This window comes from Rhinatrema bivittatum, chromosome 2, assembly GCF_901001135.1.
Source record: "Rhinatrema bivittatum chromosome 2, aRhiBiv1.1, whole genome shotgun sequence".
In the NCBI taxonomy this organism is placed as follows: Eukaryota; Metazoa; Chordata; class Amphibia; order Gymnophiona; family Rhinatrematidae; genus Rhinatrema; species Rhinatrema bivittatum.
In genome coordinates, this window is record NC_042616.1 from 630,219,527 (window position 1) to 630,235,659 (window position 16,133).

Sequence of the window (16,133 nt, forward strand, 5' to 3'; positions counted from 1 at the left end):
TTACCAACCAATCATAGTGAAATATTAACAGCCATTTACAATCTCCTGTTATTCCCTATCTTCCATTCCTTTAAAGAAACACTGACCACTCGATTTCCGTATTTAAACCAGTGGGTTGAATGAAGTCTAAAAATCCATTTTTATTTAAGTCTCAGCAACTCAAGAGTCCAAATCCCCACTCCCCAATGTCTCTTAGATTGAAACTCAACAGGGGCAAAACGTAATTCTGAAAATGTGGGACCCTTCAAAACTTAAGGGTCAATTTTAAGACCCCCGCACGCACACATGGACGCGCCGATTTTATAACACTCTTAGTAAAACTGCTGCAAGCAACCGCTTACCAGTAAAAGTAAGTGGACCTTCTGAGCTTCACTGAGAAGACCGACCGGTTCCTGAGACAGGGGTGGAGTTCAACCTAAGTTTCCTGAAACCATGAAAAGACTAACATTTTCCCTTCAAACTCTATGAACCCAGAAAGGAATAGGAGGTTGACTGCCTATGCAACGGCAACTCAGATCCTGAAAAAGAATGGGGACACACTGAACAAACCTCGCAAGGCAAACGACCACTTTGTGTGGCCACAATGTTATTGTTCAAGCTATAGCCAAAGTCTGAATGTACCATACAATCCCTAATACTGTGTCCATGTCGCAATGCAAATAAAAACGGTTCAGCAAAAATAGAGTGAAATTGTAAAAAACTGGCCACTGTTTACAAATTGCATGCTGAATCTGAAAAATCTGTGACGAGTGTGGAAGCACACATACTGGATGCGTATTCGGCGACTTATTTTAAGATTGTAATAACAAATGCCTGTTAGCCCACCATCCTCGATTATAAGCTTGGAGAATAATGCCATTAGGATATACTCTTTGCTGGAACTGCAAACACATCTCTCTTGCTCTGATTCTATACTTTTGAGACATGAAACAGATGCCCAAGGCGCAAAAATTGACCTTGTGGTAGATTATTTTGCAACTTTTTACAATTCCCCACTTTTTAGAACTTTTTAGATGATGTGCAAATCCTTATCCCTATTCAAAAAACCCTCATGGAATCCCTGCAATTCTGGGAATCTTGCCTTGTTTCTATCAATCTCCTACTATCTAACCTCCATCTTGCACTAAACGCATCTAAAACCGAAATCCTCATCATCTCTAAGCAACCGGAACACACATCTATATCCACCCCTCATAACTCTGCCTCAGCCCTTACCCCACTGCACTCCGTAAGAGACCTAGGCAGCTCACTAGATCAATGCCTAAACTTCAAACCCCACATTAAGTCTAATAAAGGGGGGCTTCTACAAACTCCACATCCTTAAACTTAAGCCCCTCCTCCACTCCCATGACTTCCGCCTAGTTCTGCAAACGACCATTCTATCGAAATTGGACTACTGCAATTCCCTTCTTTTAGGCCTCCCATCATCAACTATTAAACCCTTGCAAATACTGCAGAACTCAATGGCGAGAATCATAACCAACACCCGCAAAAGGGACCACATCACCCCCATTCTAAAGGATCTGCACTGGCTTCCCATCCCTTTCCACTTTCAATACAAAACTCTCACCATCCTACACAACATGCTTTACAAAGACAACCCTCCCTGGCTCGAAGAACCGCCACGTTTCCGACCCTCAAAATGCTCCACCAGAACCTCCCTTGCAGGCACCCTTCACACCCCATCCCTCAAAACTGCACACCTTACCCTCACGAGAGAAAGAGCCTTCTCCATTGCTGGCCCCTCCCTCTGGAACTCCCTTCTCACTGATTTCCGTCTAGAACCATCCTTACGCAACTTTAAAAAAGGCATCAAGACATGGCTTTTCAAGCAGGTCTACCCAGATACTAACCAAACCTAGACAAGGCCCACCCTGCCTCGCAGAACTCGCCTTACAATATATTTATGTATATAGCTAGCCAAGTTACTTTATGTTCTCTCCCAATGATTAAATATTGTAAGTTTCTATAGCTATTTTGGTTCCTCTCCACTCTCTCCTCTTTACTTCGTTTCAGTTCTCTACTCTTAGGGGCGGATTTTCAGAGCCCTGCTCACCTAAATCCGCCCAAAACCGGGCGGATTTAGGCGAGCAGGGCCCTGCGCGCCAGTAAGCCTATTTTACATAGGCCTACCGGCGCGCGCAGAGCCCCGGGACTCGCGTAAGTCCCGGGGTTTTCGGAGGGGGCGTGTCGGGGGGCGTGTCGGGGGCGTGTCGGGGGGCGTGTCGGAGGGCGGGCCCGAACCGCGCTGCGTTTTCGGGGCGTGTCGGGAGCGTTCCGGGGGCGGGCCCGGGGGCGTGGCTACGGCCCGGGGGCGTGGCCGCGCCCTCCGTACCCGCCCCCAGGTCGCGGCCCGGCGCGCAAGAGGCCCGCGGGGATTTACGCCTCCCTCTGGGAGGCGTAAATCCCCCGAAAAAGGTAAGGGGGGGGGTTAGACAGGGCCGGGCGGGTGGGTTAGGTAGGGGAAGGGAGGGGAAGGTGAGGGGAGGGCAAAGGAAAGTTCCCTCCGAGGCCGCTCCGATTTCGGAGCGGCCTTGGAGGGAACGGGGGTAGGCTGTGCGGCTCGGCGCGCGCCGGCTATACAAAATCCATAGCCTTGCGCGCCGATCCAGGTTTTTAGCAGATACGCGCGGCTCCGCGCGTATCTACTAAAATCCAGCGTACTTTTGTTTGCGCCTGGAGCGCAAACAAAAGTAGGCTATTCGCGCTCCTTTTAAAATCCGCCCCTTAGTCTCTCTCGTTTCCAGCCCTTCTCCTCTCCCCTTTTCTTGCCTGCCCCACCCCCCCGTTTAATGTAATTTTCCTTTCCTTGAGTTAATTGTAAACCAGTGTGATGTGTTCTACGAATGTCGGTATATTAAAAGTTCATAAATAAATAAATAAAAATAAAATAAATAAATTCAACTATTTTAACACATCCACCCATACCCCCACCCTCCCTCCCCTCACCCTTTCCCTATACCCCCGCCCACCTCTCACCCCCCCGCCACCTTCCTACCGTGCTCCACTGTAACCCAGTTAAAACTTACAACCTATATGTCGAAATCAAGACACCGTTATTACCTGCTGTAACTGCTGTAAATAAGCTAATAACTTATTAAACAATTAAACACATATACATAAAGTATCAATATAATCCACCATAACTGCTGTAATTAAGCTTTAATATATATCATTATATAATCTATTTATTCCTCATTAACCGCTGTAAAAAATTCAACCTTGTTCTAACCTCTTTAAGCAACCTATCCTGTAAATACTGATACGTTCCTTGTACCTTTCTCAGCTGCTGTCTTTCCTCCTTTACCTCTCTCCCCCCTCTCCCCCCCCCCTCTTTTTGCTCCTGCTCCACTCCCCCACTCCCTGTTTTTTGTAATTTCCTCCTTTCTCAAGTTTATTGTAAACCGGCGTGATGTGCTTGCACGAACACCGGTATATTAAAAGCTGTTAAATAAATAAATAAATCTGTCAATTTTTTTATGAATGAAATATTTGAATCTACCACCTATCAACTGTATCAAAATGTCTATATAGGATACACAGTCCGCTGTTAGTATAGGTGCCATGTAAGTTAATATCACAGCTATTAAGCCACAACATAAAGTCAGAAAAAACTGACTTCTCACCCACCCAAATCAGGAAAATATCTATATAGCATTTCCACAGTGCCAAATACTGTCAAAAAGGGCATAAGGAAGCCTTAAATTTTTCAACATAAAGACTGGCCACATCGGGGCCATAGAAGCCTCTATGGCCACTTCTTTAATGAGCTGAAAAAGTTTTTTATTAACCATAAAAAAAATTTTTAAAGCCATAGTGGCAAAATCCAGTATGAAAGATGTTTGAATGCGTTCGTCTGATCTATTTCAATCTAGGGCTGTTGTGAAGATATCTAATGCCACATTCTGTGGTATGTTGGTATAGAGCAAAGTTATAGCAATTGTAGCCAACAAAACATTGTGAACTGGACCTGAATAATTTTGCAAAATAATTATCATGTCAGAAGAATCTCGAACATAGGAAGTTAACAGTGGAACTAAAGGAGCCAAAAATTTATCAATACATTTTGACAACTGTTCGAATATTGAACCCCATGCAGAAATAATGGGCCCTGGTGGATTATCCAAGAATTTATGGATCTTAGGCAGTACATATAGTACTGGGGGCAACTGGATGAGGTCACACTGAAATCTGTTTTCCCTAGATATCAGCCACTTACTTCCCAATGCCACATCCAGCATGGTGTCAATCTGCTGTTTTAATCGTGGAGTAGGATCTTCACTGTCAGGTAAATAAAACTCAGTATCAAGTAGTTGTCGACATACTTTCTTTCAATATTGTTCTCTATCAAGTATGACTGTGGCACCACCTTTGATGGCCGGTTTATTATTGCAGTATCCCATTATAATTCAACAAGAGTTCTCTTCTCACCCAAAATCAAATTGCGTGTCATTCTCCCACAGGAATGTTTTTAAATGTCCTGTAACACCAATTCATTGAACCAACCAGCTCAGGAGGACTCCAATTCTGTCTACAGCCAGATTATCTGAATTAGCAAATTACAACTTAAGCCGCAAATTCAGAATAAATGTTTGTAACTGCAATTCAACTTCAAAGGGATCAAAATATACTGAAAGGTACAAATGACAGACCTTCTTCTAATACAGAGATCTGGTCTGATGTTACAGAAGGGGGAAGACAACTTAATTACAGAGGATTCTGCATTAAACTGTGAGCGAGTGATTAGATAGTGCATTGATGTGAGAGATCTTCAGCCTGCCTGGTCCTTATCTGCAAACTTCTCCCTTTCATGTCCTGTCAAAAATGGACACTTCAGCTTCATCTATTACCAGAAAATTCTGTTGTGGAAACAGGCTCAATTCCGTCGCCTGAAGAATCAATACAATAAATAAGAAAATGGTAAATCTGATTGGTGCTTTTGTCTGAATCCTGTTTGTATCCCATTGTGGGCAGGAGACAGGGGATTATCTTGACAGCATTATTTTGGTTTCTGATACGTTTCTTCTTCATTTTATATAAATGGCATATTAGTGCAAAATTGGTCTCTTATGGTCTTTGATTGTTTTGATGCAAAAGACTGCATACTATGTTATAACATAAAACCATGTTTAAGTAATGTGTGATTGAACTAGATTTCTGGTTCTAAAAAACATAACATTTAACTAGCAATCTGTCTTCTACTATGTATTTAACATATGTTTATTTGCTCTAATTTAATGATTTACATGTATTTATCTAGCTTCATTTCTTGGGGGTTGCCATATAACTACCATGAACCAGTTCTCTTTTTTTGAGGGCCACAACAAAATTCCCTAATTAATACATCTATTTTGATATAATACAAATTAAAGATTTTATATCAACATGTTTGACATGTTTTAATTGTTCAAACATTTTAAAACTAAAACTATGGTAATTAAAACAACTTACAGTGGCTATCAAAAGTCTATACCCCTTTTCACATGTTGATGTGTCGTTGCATCAGACTAGCATGCATTTAAACAAGGAGATATTTTACATGCAACACACCTTACGCCACACCTTTTCAAATGAAAAATGTTTTACTAGAGATCTAAACATATACATATCAAAAACATAAAACTAAAATCCAATAACTGGAAACATCAAGCATGTTTCAACGAGAGAACGATCATTTACCATAGCAGGAACCAACTTTTGGAATAAAATGCCCACAGACCTGCGCCTGGACCCCTGTCATAAGAAATTCAAACAAAACTTAAAAACCTGGCTTTTCAGACAAGCCTATACATAATGACCTCCTACTCTTCAAACTGCCGTCCTCTCCTTCCCCTCTCCTTCACACACTTTAACTCTAAGGTCACCTCTCTCTGGTAAAAATCATTTGAATACATAATGTACTTTCATACACTTCTTACCCCACACCAAATGCATCCCAATCCTTTCTCCTCTTACTGCATTTGCTTGAATGTACCTAATTATACATAGTTTCTCCCAGGAGATTAGGCTAAATTCAATTGTAATATATGTTGATTTATTGCTATGGTCATTGACCTCATTACATATATGCTTGTTCTTTCTAAATTGATTGTAAAGCCTGTTGCTAAATTATGGTTCATTGTAAACCGAGGTGATGTTTGGAACGTGCCGCGGTATATAAAAAACCTTTAAATAAATAAAAATAAATAAATAAAACTGAATCTTAATGCATTATGGGTCTAATTTTAAAAAGCATTTACATGCTTAAAATTGGATTTCACACATGGAGATGCACTTTACCCATGTAAAGGCTTTTGAAAATTGTTACAATATATCATTGTTCTGTCCATCGGATATACCCGGTAAGTGCATTTTGTGTGTATAAATGGCTTTTTAAAATTGCTCTGATAGTAGTTACATTTACATGCGTAACTCATTTTAAAATTACTTCCTTTACTTCTAAGGCTATAAGGAAACAAATCTCAATATCTGGGAACATCCTAAGATAGCAGGATACTAGTCCTCACAGATGGGTGACATCATCAAATGGAGCATGGCATGGAAAAACTTTTGTCAAAATTTCTAGAAGCGCTGACTGGCACACTGAGCATGCCCAGCATACCACTATCTGCTCGGCCATGTGAGGTATCCCTTCAGTCTCATAACACAGAGAAAAAATACGAGCAAAAAAATAAAACAACAAAACGCAGGATAACCCAATTCCCGCAGGGTGGCAGGCAGGTTTCCTGAAGATTAACATCCTGCTGTCCTAGGAGAAACACCTGTTACAGATAAGCAACTGTGCTTTCTCCTAGGACAAGTAGGTCAGTAGTCCTCACAGATGGGCGAATACCAAGCTCCAGGCTGCTCCCAAGACCAACAGGTACTAAACAAGGTGCCAATGGGCACAACTGCGTCGCTGTTGGTCAGTAGGGAGACAGCCTGTTTCCAACCAAAGGGCCTGAGGTAGGAACTCCTGCACACGTTTGCCCAGCAAATTCCGGTGATGGAAACCACCCGCAAGTGGGCTACCGACGTCGCCATGGCCCTCACACTGAGTAAGCTTTGATTCAGCCTCCAAGCTGAAGGCTCGCTTGTGCGTAGCAAAAAGCGATGCAGTCCGCTAACCAGTTAGATAGAGTCTGTTTGTCCATCACAACTTCCAATCTATTGTTATCAAAAGAAACAGAGTTGAGTGGATTGCTGTAACTTGCTGTGCATTCCAAATAGAAATCCAAAGCCCTCTTGCAATCCAAAATATGAAGAGCCCGTTCCCCTGGATGGGAATGAGGCCTTGGAAAGAAGGTGGGCAAAACAATGAACTGATTGATGTGAAAAACAGTCACAACCTTAGGCAGAAACTTGGGGCGAATATGCAGGACCACAAGATCGTGAAAGAATTTCATGTATGGTGGGTACACAACTAAGGCCTGAAGCTCACTAACTCAATGAGCAGAAGTGATTGCCACTAGGGATATGACTTTCCAGGTGAGGAACTTTGGGTTGCAGGAGCGTAAGTGTTCAAAAGGAGGACGCATTAGCCATGCCAGAATGATGTTGAGGTGCTAGGACACAACAGGAGACTGAAGTGGGGGCCTTAGCTGACACAGACCCCTTGTAAAACAACCTACTATGGGTTGAACCAATATGGGTGTGCCAGCGACACCTCAATGGTATGCACTAACAGCACTGAGATGGTTTTAAGCCCAGACTCGGAAAGGTGCCACAAATAGTCCAAGAATCTGGAAAGGAGGCATGTGAATGGATCTAAGCCATGCACCACACCCCAGACAGAAAACCTCTTCCAATTCAATCTGTAAGACTTCCTGGTGGAAGGCTTTCTGGAAGCCACCAGCACCTGGGATACATTATCCGAAAGATCCAGGGGCTGAAGGACTAGGTGCTCAACATCCAAGCTGTGAAGGCTAACGCTTGGAGGTTTGGATGGCGCAGGGCGCCCTGATTCTTAGTTAGCAGGTCGGGCATGGTCCCCAGTCTGATGGGATCCTTAATCAACCGGTCCTGAAGGAGAGGGAACCAGACCTGCCTGGGCCAGTAGGGCACCACGAGGATCATGGTCCCTTGGTCCTGTTGAAGCTTCAGAAGAGTCTTCAGGAGGAGCGGAAGAGAAGGGTATGGTACAGGAGAACCGTACCCCAGTGAAGGGTGAAGGCGTTGGAGGCTGGATGGCCATTCCACACCAAAAGGGACAACAATTGCTCACCTTGCAGGTGTATGGGGAGGTGAAGGGGTCCACAACCGGTGTTCCCTACCGGTGGAAAATCTGAGCCACCACATCCGATTCAGGGACCACTCGTTCGGCTGAATCATTCCCCTGTGGATCATAAGGACCTTTTTCCTCACTGAGGCCATTGCGGGAGCTTCGGGGGTGAGACCTGTGTAAATTTCTGGCACTGGGCTCCGAGGGTCTCAAGGGGACCGAAGGCACCGAGGGAATCGACGGTCCCGGCGGCAATGGGGCTACTGGAGGCCGCAGGAGGCTGGAGGGTCAGGGCAAAGTCTCAGAGAAGCGAGGCCTGGGGACTTCGGCGCCAGATGTGTCTTCCTTCTTGGATGACCCAACGATGGGGATAGCTCCTGAGGGGGGCATCAGTGGCTACTGGGGAACCGAAGGTCCCTTGGGAACAGGCTGCGTCAGAAGGGGCACCAAGTAGAAAATCCAGACGCTCAAGTAGGGGTGCCAAGATTGATGGGGTGGGGTCTGGCATCAGTATAGGGATCTGTGGTGGGGTCGGATCAATGTTTCGGAGGGCTTGGAGCATTGCACTCTGTGGTCCAACTCCTCCTGAAAATCTGGTGAGGACAGGACTGAGGGAGGGGTACGAGACATCACTGGTGCCTCCTTGGGTCCGAGGGGGCACAATGCCTGGTACTAATATCGGTGGGGAATGCCTGAGACTCCTAGGTCTATCGGAGGATGGGGCCTCAATACCACAGGGTTGCTTTGGTGGCAGTACGGCAGCCGCCAGTACTGCACCGGAACAGGATGGAGACCGGTATCTATGCTTCCGGGATCTCCCACAATGCTCGGCCCAGTCTTTCCCCCGGCACTGAGGAGGCTGAGGATCCAACCGTTCTTGAAAGCGACAAGACCATGGAGGTCCGGTCACTGTCACCTCGGTCCCTGGATAATGCACCCAGGGGTGTACAGAGGGGTAGCGTATCAAGTGGTACCCCTCGACCCCCGCGTGTCAATGTCTCCGACGCGGGCGTGGATGGAGCAGACTTTTTGGAACCAAAGCGTTTCTCCATTTTATCGAGCCAAGCACGACGGTCCTTGGGGCTCATCTGATCACACAGCTGACACCCTCGGACGTTGTGCGATGCCCCGAGGCAAAGGATGCAAACCTCATGTGGATCCGTGACGGACATGGTCCACAGGCACTGGGGGCACCACTGAAAGCCAGACGATGTCATGACAAATAGCCGGCGCATGGTCGATGCTGAGGAGATACACTGACCAGAGAAGGAGGACCAGATATTAGAGGAGGAGAAAAATGCTATTTTAAAACAAAAAAGAGAAGATGAAATAGAGCTCCAAAAAACCGCGAGGCAACTGCAACTCGGAAAAAGAGAGACTGAAGAGGGACCTCACGTGGACGCATGGATAGTGGCATGCTGGGCATGCTCAGTGTGCCAGTCAAAGCTTCTAAAAACTTTGACAAAAGTTTTTCCATGCTGGGCTCCATCTGATATCACCCATCTGTGAGGACTTATCCTGCTTGTCCTAGGAGAAGCAGATATAGACTTTCTATAGCTACTGCATAGCTTAAAACACATCAAGCCTCATATCTTCACCATTTTGGACATTAGCGAGATACAGAAATTGACTGGAGATGTAGCTTCAAAGAGATAAGAAATAGAATGAATGTCCAAAGAATTGTAATTATTAATTATAGTGCTGAGTTTTAGTGGTCATAATGATTCTGGAGATAACAGAGTTCTCAGTAGGTTGGTATACTTGTTAAATAAACTTTAAGAATGATCCAAAAATGTTGTAGTGAATGTAGTGTTTACATCATACATATAGAGAGGACAAGAAGGATGCTATGTGGTCTTGAATGTTCCTGTACATCAACATCTTTGGATAATTCTTTAGTTGCTATCAATTGAAAACCTGTTTACCAAAGTTTAACCTTTCAAGAATTATAACACACCTGTATTTCTCTAAATAGCAATACTGCATCAGGAAATGTTTATTTTAGAATTCTGAAAATGTCTAATTTACCTAGAATACAAAATTAAATGAAATTAAATAAAACATAAGATTACTCTAACTGGAAAATTTGTTTTAACAGTTGAAGAGTTTAATTGAATAAAAAAGACTTTCAATCAGCATGAAACAACTGTTTATGAAATTGTTTAACATTATTATAGAAAAAATCTAAAACTTACTTGGTATATTTATACTGTAAAATACTGGACAACCTATTTATATAAAAAAATATTTTCTATATAAAAATGAATGGTAATGTTCAGATCACCTGATCTTCTATTGGCATAACCAGAATGCCACCAACTTTCAATAAAATTTTCATGTAGTTCTCATGGTCTTTTTGGACACCTGCTCCACAATAAATCCGATCATACTGATGACTATCGGATGCTATCTCCAGGCAGTTGCCAACCACAAAGGCAGGTTCACACAACTCGAACCTAAAAAAGGAAAAAAAAAAAAAAAAAGGAACATTAAATTGTTTAAACAAAAAGCAAAATTCCAATAAGTACAACAAACTTCTTTTAAAAGATGCCCATGCTTTTTTCATAGTGATATATATTTACAGAATATGCTCTGGAAACCATAACTTCCAATCAGGGCAGTGTTCTAACTGGTTCTGCTCATTAAGGACAATGTTGGTTATTTTTTTATTTTTTATTTAAAATGACAAATGTTTTAGGAAATTTTAGTAGTAGAGCTAAAATGAAACTTTTTTGGTGTCATAATATTTAAAAAATAATAATTTATTGTAAACATCTGTCATCAGTAAAAAAAAAAAAATTGTGTAAATTAAAATTTTCTAATTTTCTTAGTCTTGATTTAAACATTTTATGTTAAACTTTGTATAAAAGCTTGTGTTCTTGTATACTGCTGTAATTGTTGTTCTCCAACAGTTGTTCAATAAATTCATACATATGATCACTTGATCTGACCACTGGGCTGCATCGAAGAAGTTTCCTTAGCTGGCAGTAGGAACTTTTCATACAACTGCCAGGCAACCAGCATATCCCAGGAATACATTCCAACCCTTCACCCTTTAATGCATAGCTTAAACAGAGAACTTTTTGTGCGACATTTCAAGGGAAGGTGGATAGGTTGTGCAAATCCACTGAGCTGCTTTCATCAGAAAGCAACTACAAGCAAACAATATTTTCTCTGATTACAAGCAGCCTCAATGGATCTACACATCTGGGAATTACCAAAGCCTAGATGTCTGCCAGAATGCAAGACTCAAGGACATCCGGCGATATGGAGAGGCCAAGATTAAAAAAAGAGCGATGCACTTAGTGAAATACAATTTAAAACGTATTGAAAATGTAACCAACTAAATCTGAAACAAAGGGCCAAATATATTAACCATTTTCACTCATTTTATGTCTGAATACATATTTAATTAATTTATTTTCTTCTATGTATATTATGCTTTTCATGACTGGTGCAACCACTTCAAAGCAGATTACAATAAAATACCATAGGCATTTCCCTGACCATGGAAGGCTAATAATCTAAGGGTCTCATTTACTAAGCTTTTATTTTTTCCCATAGACATAGAATGAGAGAAAAGCCATAGTAAATCAGGGCCTAAGTTTGTACTTGAGGGAACGGAGTTGTCAGCAGGATTTGAATTCAGGCATCCCTGGTTTGCAACCTGCTGCTCTAATCCATAGGCTGCTTCTCCATTCCACATGGCCAAAAGATAGTAAACTTGACTTCATGCAGGTAGACATCATCTGTGTTTGTGGCTGAAACCCAATACTACAGTTTAGGGCATACATTCTCAAACCTGTTCTCGTGGACAGCCAGGCAATTGGATTTTCAGGATAAACACAATGAATCGCCTTATATATTCTTGCAGCTAACAGTATATGCAAATATATCTCTAGTGCATTCATTGATGGAAATCCTGGAAACCCAAACATCTCTCTAAGGAGGCATTTTATATAGATATAGCTGTAACACAAGCTAAATCCCAGAGGGAACAGACAAAGGCTGAATAGCTTAAGCAAAAAAACATGAAACAGACTGAGCATGTCTAAAAAGATATGTCATTTTTTTATTCCTTAGAGGAAAAAAAAATAGAACTAAGTCTTGGGAATTCTAATGTTGTTACAGTCAAAGGCTTGGAATATTCCTAACAGCCACTGATAGAAAGGTATGAATAGGATTAAAAATTCAAGATACTACATCATACCATTATGAGTGTTAATTAAAAATAAGATTAAAAAAATACCTGATCAATTAATTGAGAACTAGAAATAAAATTAATCTTCACAGATAACAAAGATTCATATAAAATAAAAGTCTTATAAAAACAATAACATTCTTTTATCAAAACAAAAACTGCAGACAAGCTACAGCCATCAACAGAGAACAAGCGGAAGATCAGAGTTAAATCACCACCCCAGCACAAATGCAGCAATATTTCAGTGCACATCACTGATTTATCAGGTTTACCTTAGTCATTCTTCAAGAACAGTGCAGTCACCTGTTTTCCAAACAAACAGCATTCAGTAACCCTACCCTCATGAATTTCCACCAGGCTAACCAATGGTATATCATGAAGATTTTGCCCTACTGATCTTAGTGATCTTGAAGCTTTATACATTTTTTGTAATTTTGTTTTTATTAAGTTTTCACCAACCAGGCAACAAAACAATAGAACATATGTATTAACACATAATAACCTGAACCATGGTCAGAAAATTCAAGAAACTACTCCCTCCCCCACCCCTCCCCCTACGCTTCCCCTCCCCAAAGGTGAAGTATTAGCGGAACACAAAAATGCCAAGAGAATCCATAAAGTCTAACGGAAGCCAGGATGAAGATTGTAGTGGGGTTGGAAAGTACAGCAGTCCAAGAGAAATCCCTCGATACACCTCCGCTGCAAGAGAGCTGTAGAACTGTCCATAAGTGGGAACCCTCCTGTAGGTCACACCACCTCCACACTTTCCTCCGTATCAGATGAGCCCTCACCGAGATGTAAAGTCTATAAAGGGTTGCCAAGTCTTACGATAGGATGCCACTTTGTTATGTTTAGTAGCAGTCAATGAGGCCATCTGCTGGTATTTATGTAATAAATCCACAATAGTGTGAAGTCTCGGAGTCTGCGGTGATTTCCAATGTAAGGCAATCTGACTGCGTGTGGCGATAAACATTTGCATACAAAATCTTTGCATTGGTTTGTCAATGGTGTCAGGGAAAATGTGTAACAAAGCAGATTCAACATTAACTCGAAAGTTAATCCCCAGCACCGTAGACAGCCATGAAAAGACCGCCTTCCATAACGGAGTGAGAATAGGACATCCCCACCAAATATGCAGGAACGTTCCCTTATTCCCACAAGCTCTCTAACACAAATCAGACACGGAGGTGGAAAAGCGATGTAGGCGCTCTGGGTAAGGTACCATCTATAGATGATTTTGTAGCAGTTTTCCTGCATGCGAGCAGATATAGAGCACCTCCTTGCGTTATTAAATACTTCTTCCCAGGCTTGTTTCCCCAATTGCCTTCCCAGGTCAGCCTCCCAGTGTGCTATGAAAGAGTGGCGCTCTGGCAATGGTGGGAATAGCAACAGATACAATTTAGATATCGTTCCCTTGAGCTTGTCGCTGTATCGACAGTAAGTCTCCAAGAGAGTCCGCCCATCCCGCAGGATCCCATCCCTCTGCAAGTCTTGAATGTAATGGGTAACTTGTGCATGTGCTAAGAAATCATGATGATCAAGGTGGTAAGTCTCGAAGAACTGGTCCCTGGGAGAGATTGCACCTTGTGAGAATAGATGCCCAATTGTGGTGATCCCACTCTCCCGCCAGTGGTGGAACCGTAAAGATTGGAAGCCACTCGGAAAGTGGGTGTTATGCATCAAAGATGATTGGTAATAAAACTTAGAATCCCCAAGAAGGCCCCTACAGTTATGAGACCAAATAGTGAGAGTTACTTGCAATGCCCAAGGCATAACTTTAATGGGCCTCCAAGTGTGTCGGGGTTGCCATGGCATCGCAAATAAGGCCATCGGGCCCAACATTGCTTGCTCCACTAGTACCCATTGTTTCGGAGTGGCCTGACGATGGAAGTCAATAATCGCCCTCAATTGAGCGGCACAGTAATATCTCGCAAGATTGGGAACCCCCAGACCCCCTTGTGATTTTGGAAGGTATAACACCTGTCTTGCCAGTCGCGGCGGTCTCCGTCGCCAAATAAAATCAAAGATTTTTTTCTGCCAGTTACGGAGAATGGGGGAAGGGATATATACCGGCAGAGACGTAAAGAGGTAAAGCAGCTTGGGTAGAATGGACATTTTAACAATGGCGATCCTACCCAGCCAGGAAAAACTTCCCTTATTCCATCTACACATATCAAGTGTGACTTTACGAACCAGCGGGGTATAGTTCAGGGCATATAGATCAGGTAAGTTGGGAATAATCTGGACCCCCAAATATTTTATGGAGGATTTAGCCCATCTAAAGGGGAATTTGTCCCGTAGGATCTGTACCTTTGTAGGATCAAGATTAATATTCAGCAGCTCTGATTTGTCAACATTCACCTTTAGACTTGAAACCCTGCTGAAGCCCTGTAAGGACCTTTCTGGGTCAGTTAGTGTCAGTAAAACGTCATCAGCAAACAGTGAAAGGGTGTATTGAGACGAACCTATCTGTACCCCCTGAATATCCGGGGATGCTCGAATTTTGGTGGTCAGGGGCTCCATATACAGGGCAAACAATAGCGGGGACATCGGGCACCCCTATCTAGTACCTCTGCCAATATTGAACGCCATACAATAGCCGTTGTTAACCTTAACCTTTGCCTGAGGCTGGTCATACAACTTTTGAATCCACTTAATATAGTATGGGCCAAATGAGAATTTTTGTAATGTGTGGAATAGAAATGGCCAGTGCACAAGATCGAATGCTTTTTCAGCATCTAATGAGAGTAGCACTGCCGGGATACGCTCTCTCCGCACCCACCACACAAGGTCAATGACCTTACGTATATTGTCAGCCGCCATTCGCTGAGGGACAAATCCCACTTGGTCTGTATGCACCAAGCCCGGTAGAAATTGGTTGAGGCGGACTGCCAAAATTCGGGCAAGGATTTTAAAGTCTACGTTAATAAGTGATATAGGGCGGTATGAGCTGCACAACAAAGGATCCCGCCCCGGCTTAGCCAAGATAGTGACCCCTGCAGTGTTAGAGTGTGATTCAATATATCCCCCCTCTCTAAGGCTATTAAAATATTCGGTCAAAGGTCCCACTAAAGTACCAGCACATTTTTTATAGTAGGCTCCTGAGAAGCCGTCTAGTCCGGGCGATTTTTCCTAATTTGAGCGATTTAATCACTGAGGACACTTCTCCTTCAGTAATAGGGGCGTCTAAGGCTTGGCTTTGTTCCGAGGTCAGAACCGGAAGGGTCACACTACTCAGGTAGTGTATAATGTCCGAATTAAGTATAGAGGACTGGGCTGTGTACAGAAGGCTATAAAATTCCGAAAAAGTCTTCCGTAATTCAGTGGAGGTCAGAACGTCCCCTGACTCATTTTTAATTTTAGATATGTTATTCTGAACCATTCTAGAGCGCAATTGCCAGGCCAAAAGGCGGCCCGCTTTATCACCCCCTTCATAATATACTTGCTTCGTAAGTTCTAGGGCATGTAGGATATTAGAGTTGTTAAGTTGGGCTAGTTTATCCTTTAATGCCAGCAATTTTCGATAGCATCGTGAGGATTGGGTTCTCATATGTTCCCTCGTCAGCACCGTAATCTGTAACTGCAAATCCTGCCTAGCCTGGGCTCTTGTTCTTTTACAGGCCACAGCTCTGGAAATCAATATGCCCCTAGCTATAGCCTTAGAGCATTCCCACATAGTACTCGCTCTAAGAGAAGAGTGACCGTTAATTTGGAAATATTCCTGGAGAGACT

General features: G+C 42.8%; 1 protein-coding gene across 6 annotated transcripts in view; it reads right to left on the minus strand.

Moving 5' to 3' along the window:
• The window catches only part of PCMTD1 (protein-L-isoaspartate (D-aspartate) O-methyltransferase domain containing 1), a 237,895-nt gene that overhangs the window by 104,084 nt on the left and 117,678 nt on the right, over positions 1 to 16,133 (minus strand). For all 6 annotated transcript variants that reach the window (XM_029591264.1, XM_029591263.1, XM_029591261.1 and 3 more), the window contains one exon: positions 10,485 to 10,656. In XM_029591264.1, coding sequence (XP_029447124.1) covers positions 10,485 to 10,656 — 172 coding nt within the window. The remainder of the gene's footprint in view (positions 1 to 10,484; positions 10,657 to 16,133) is intronic.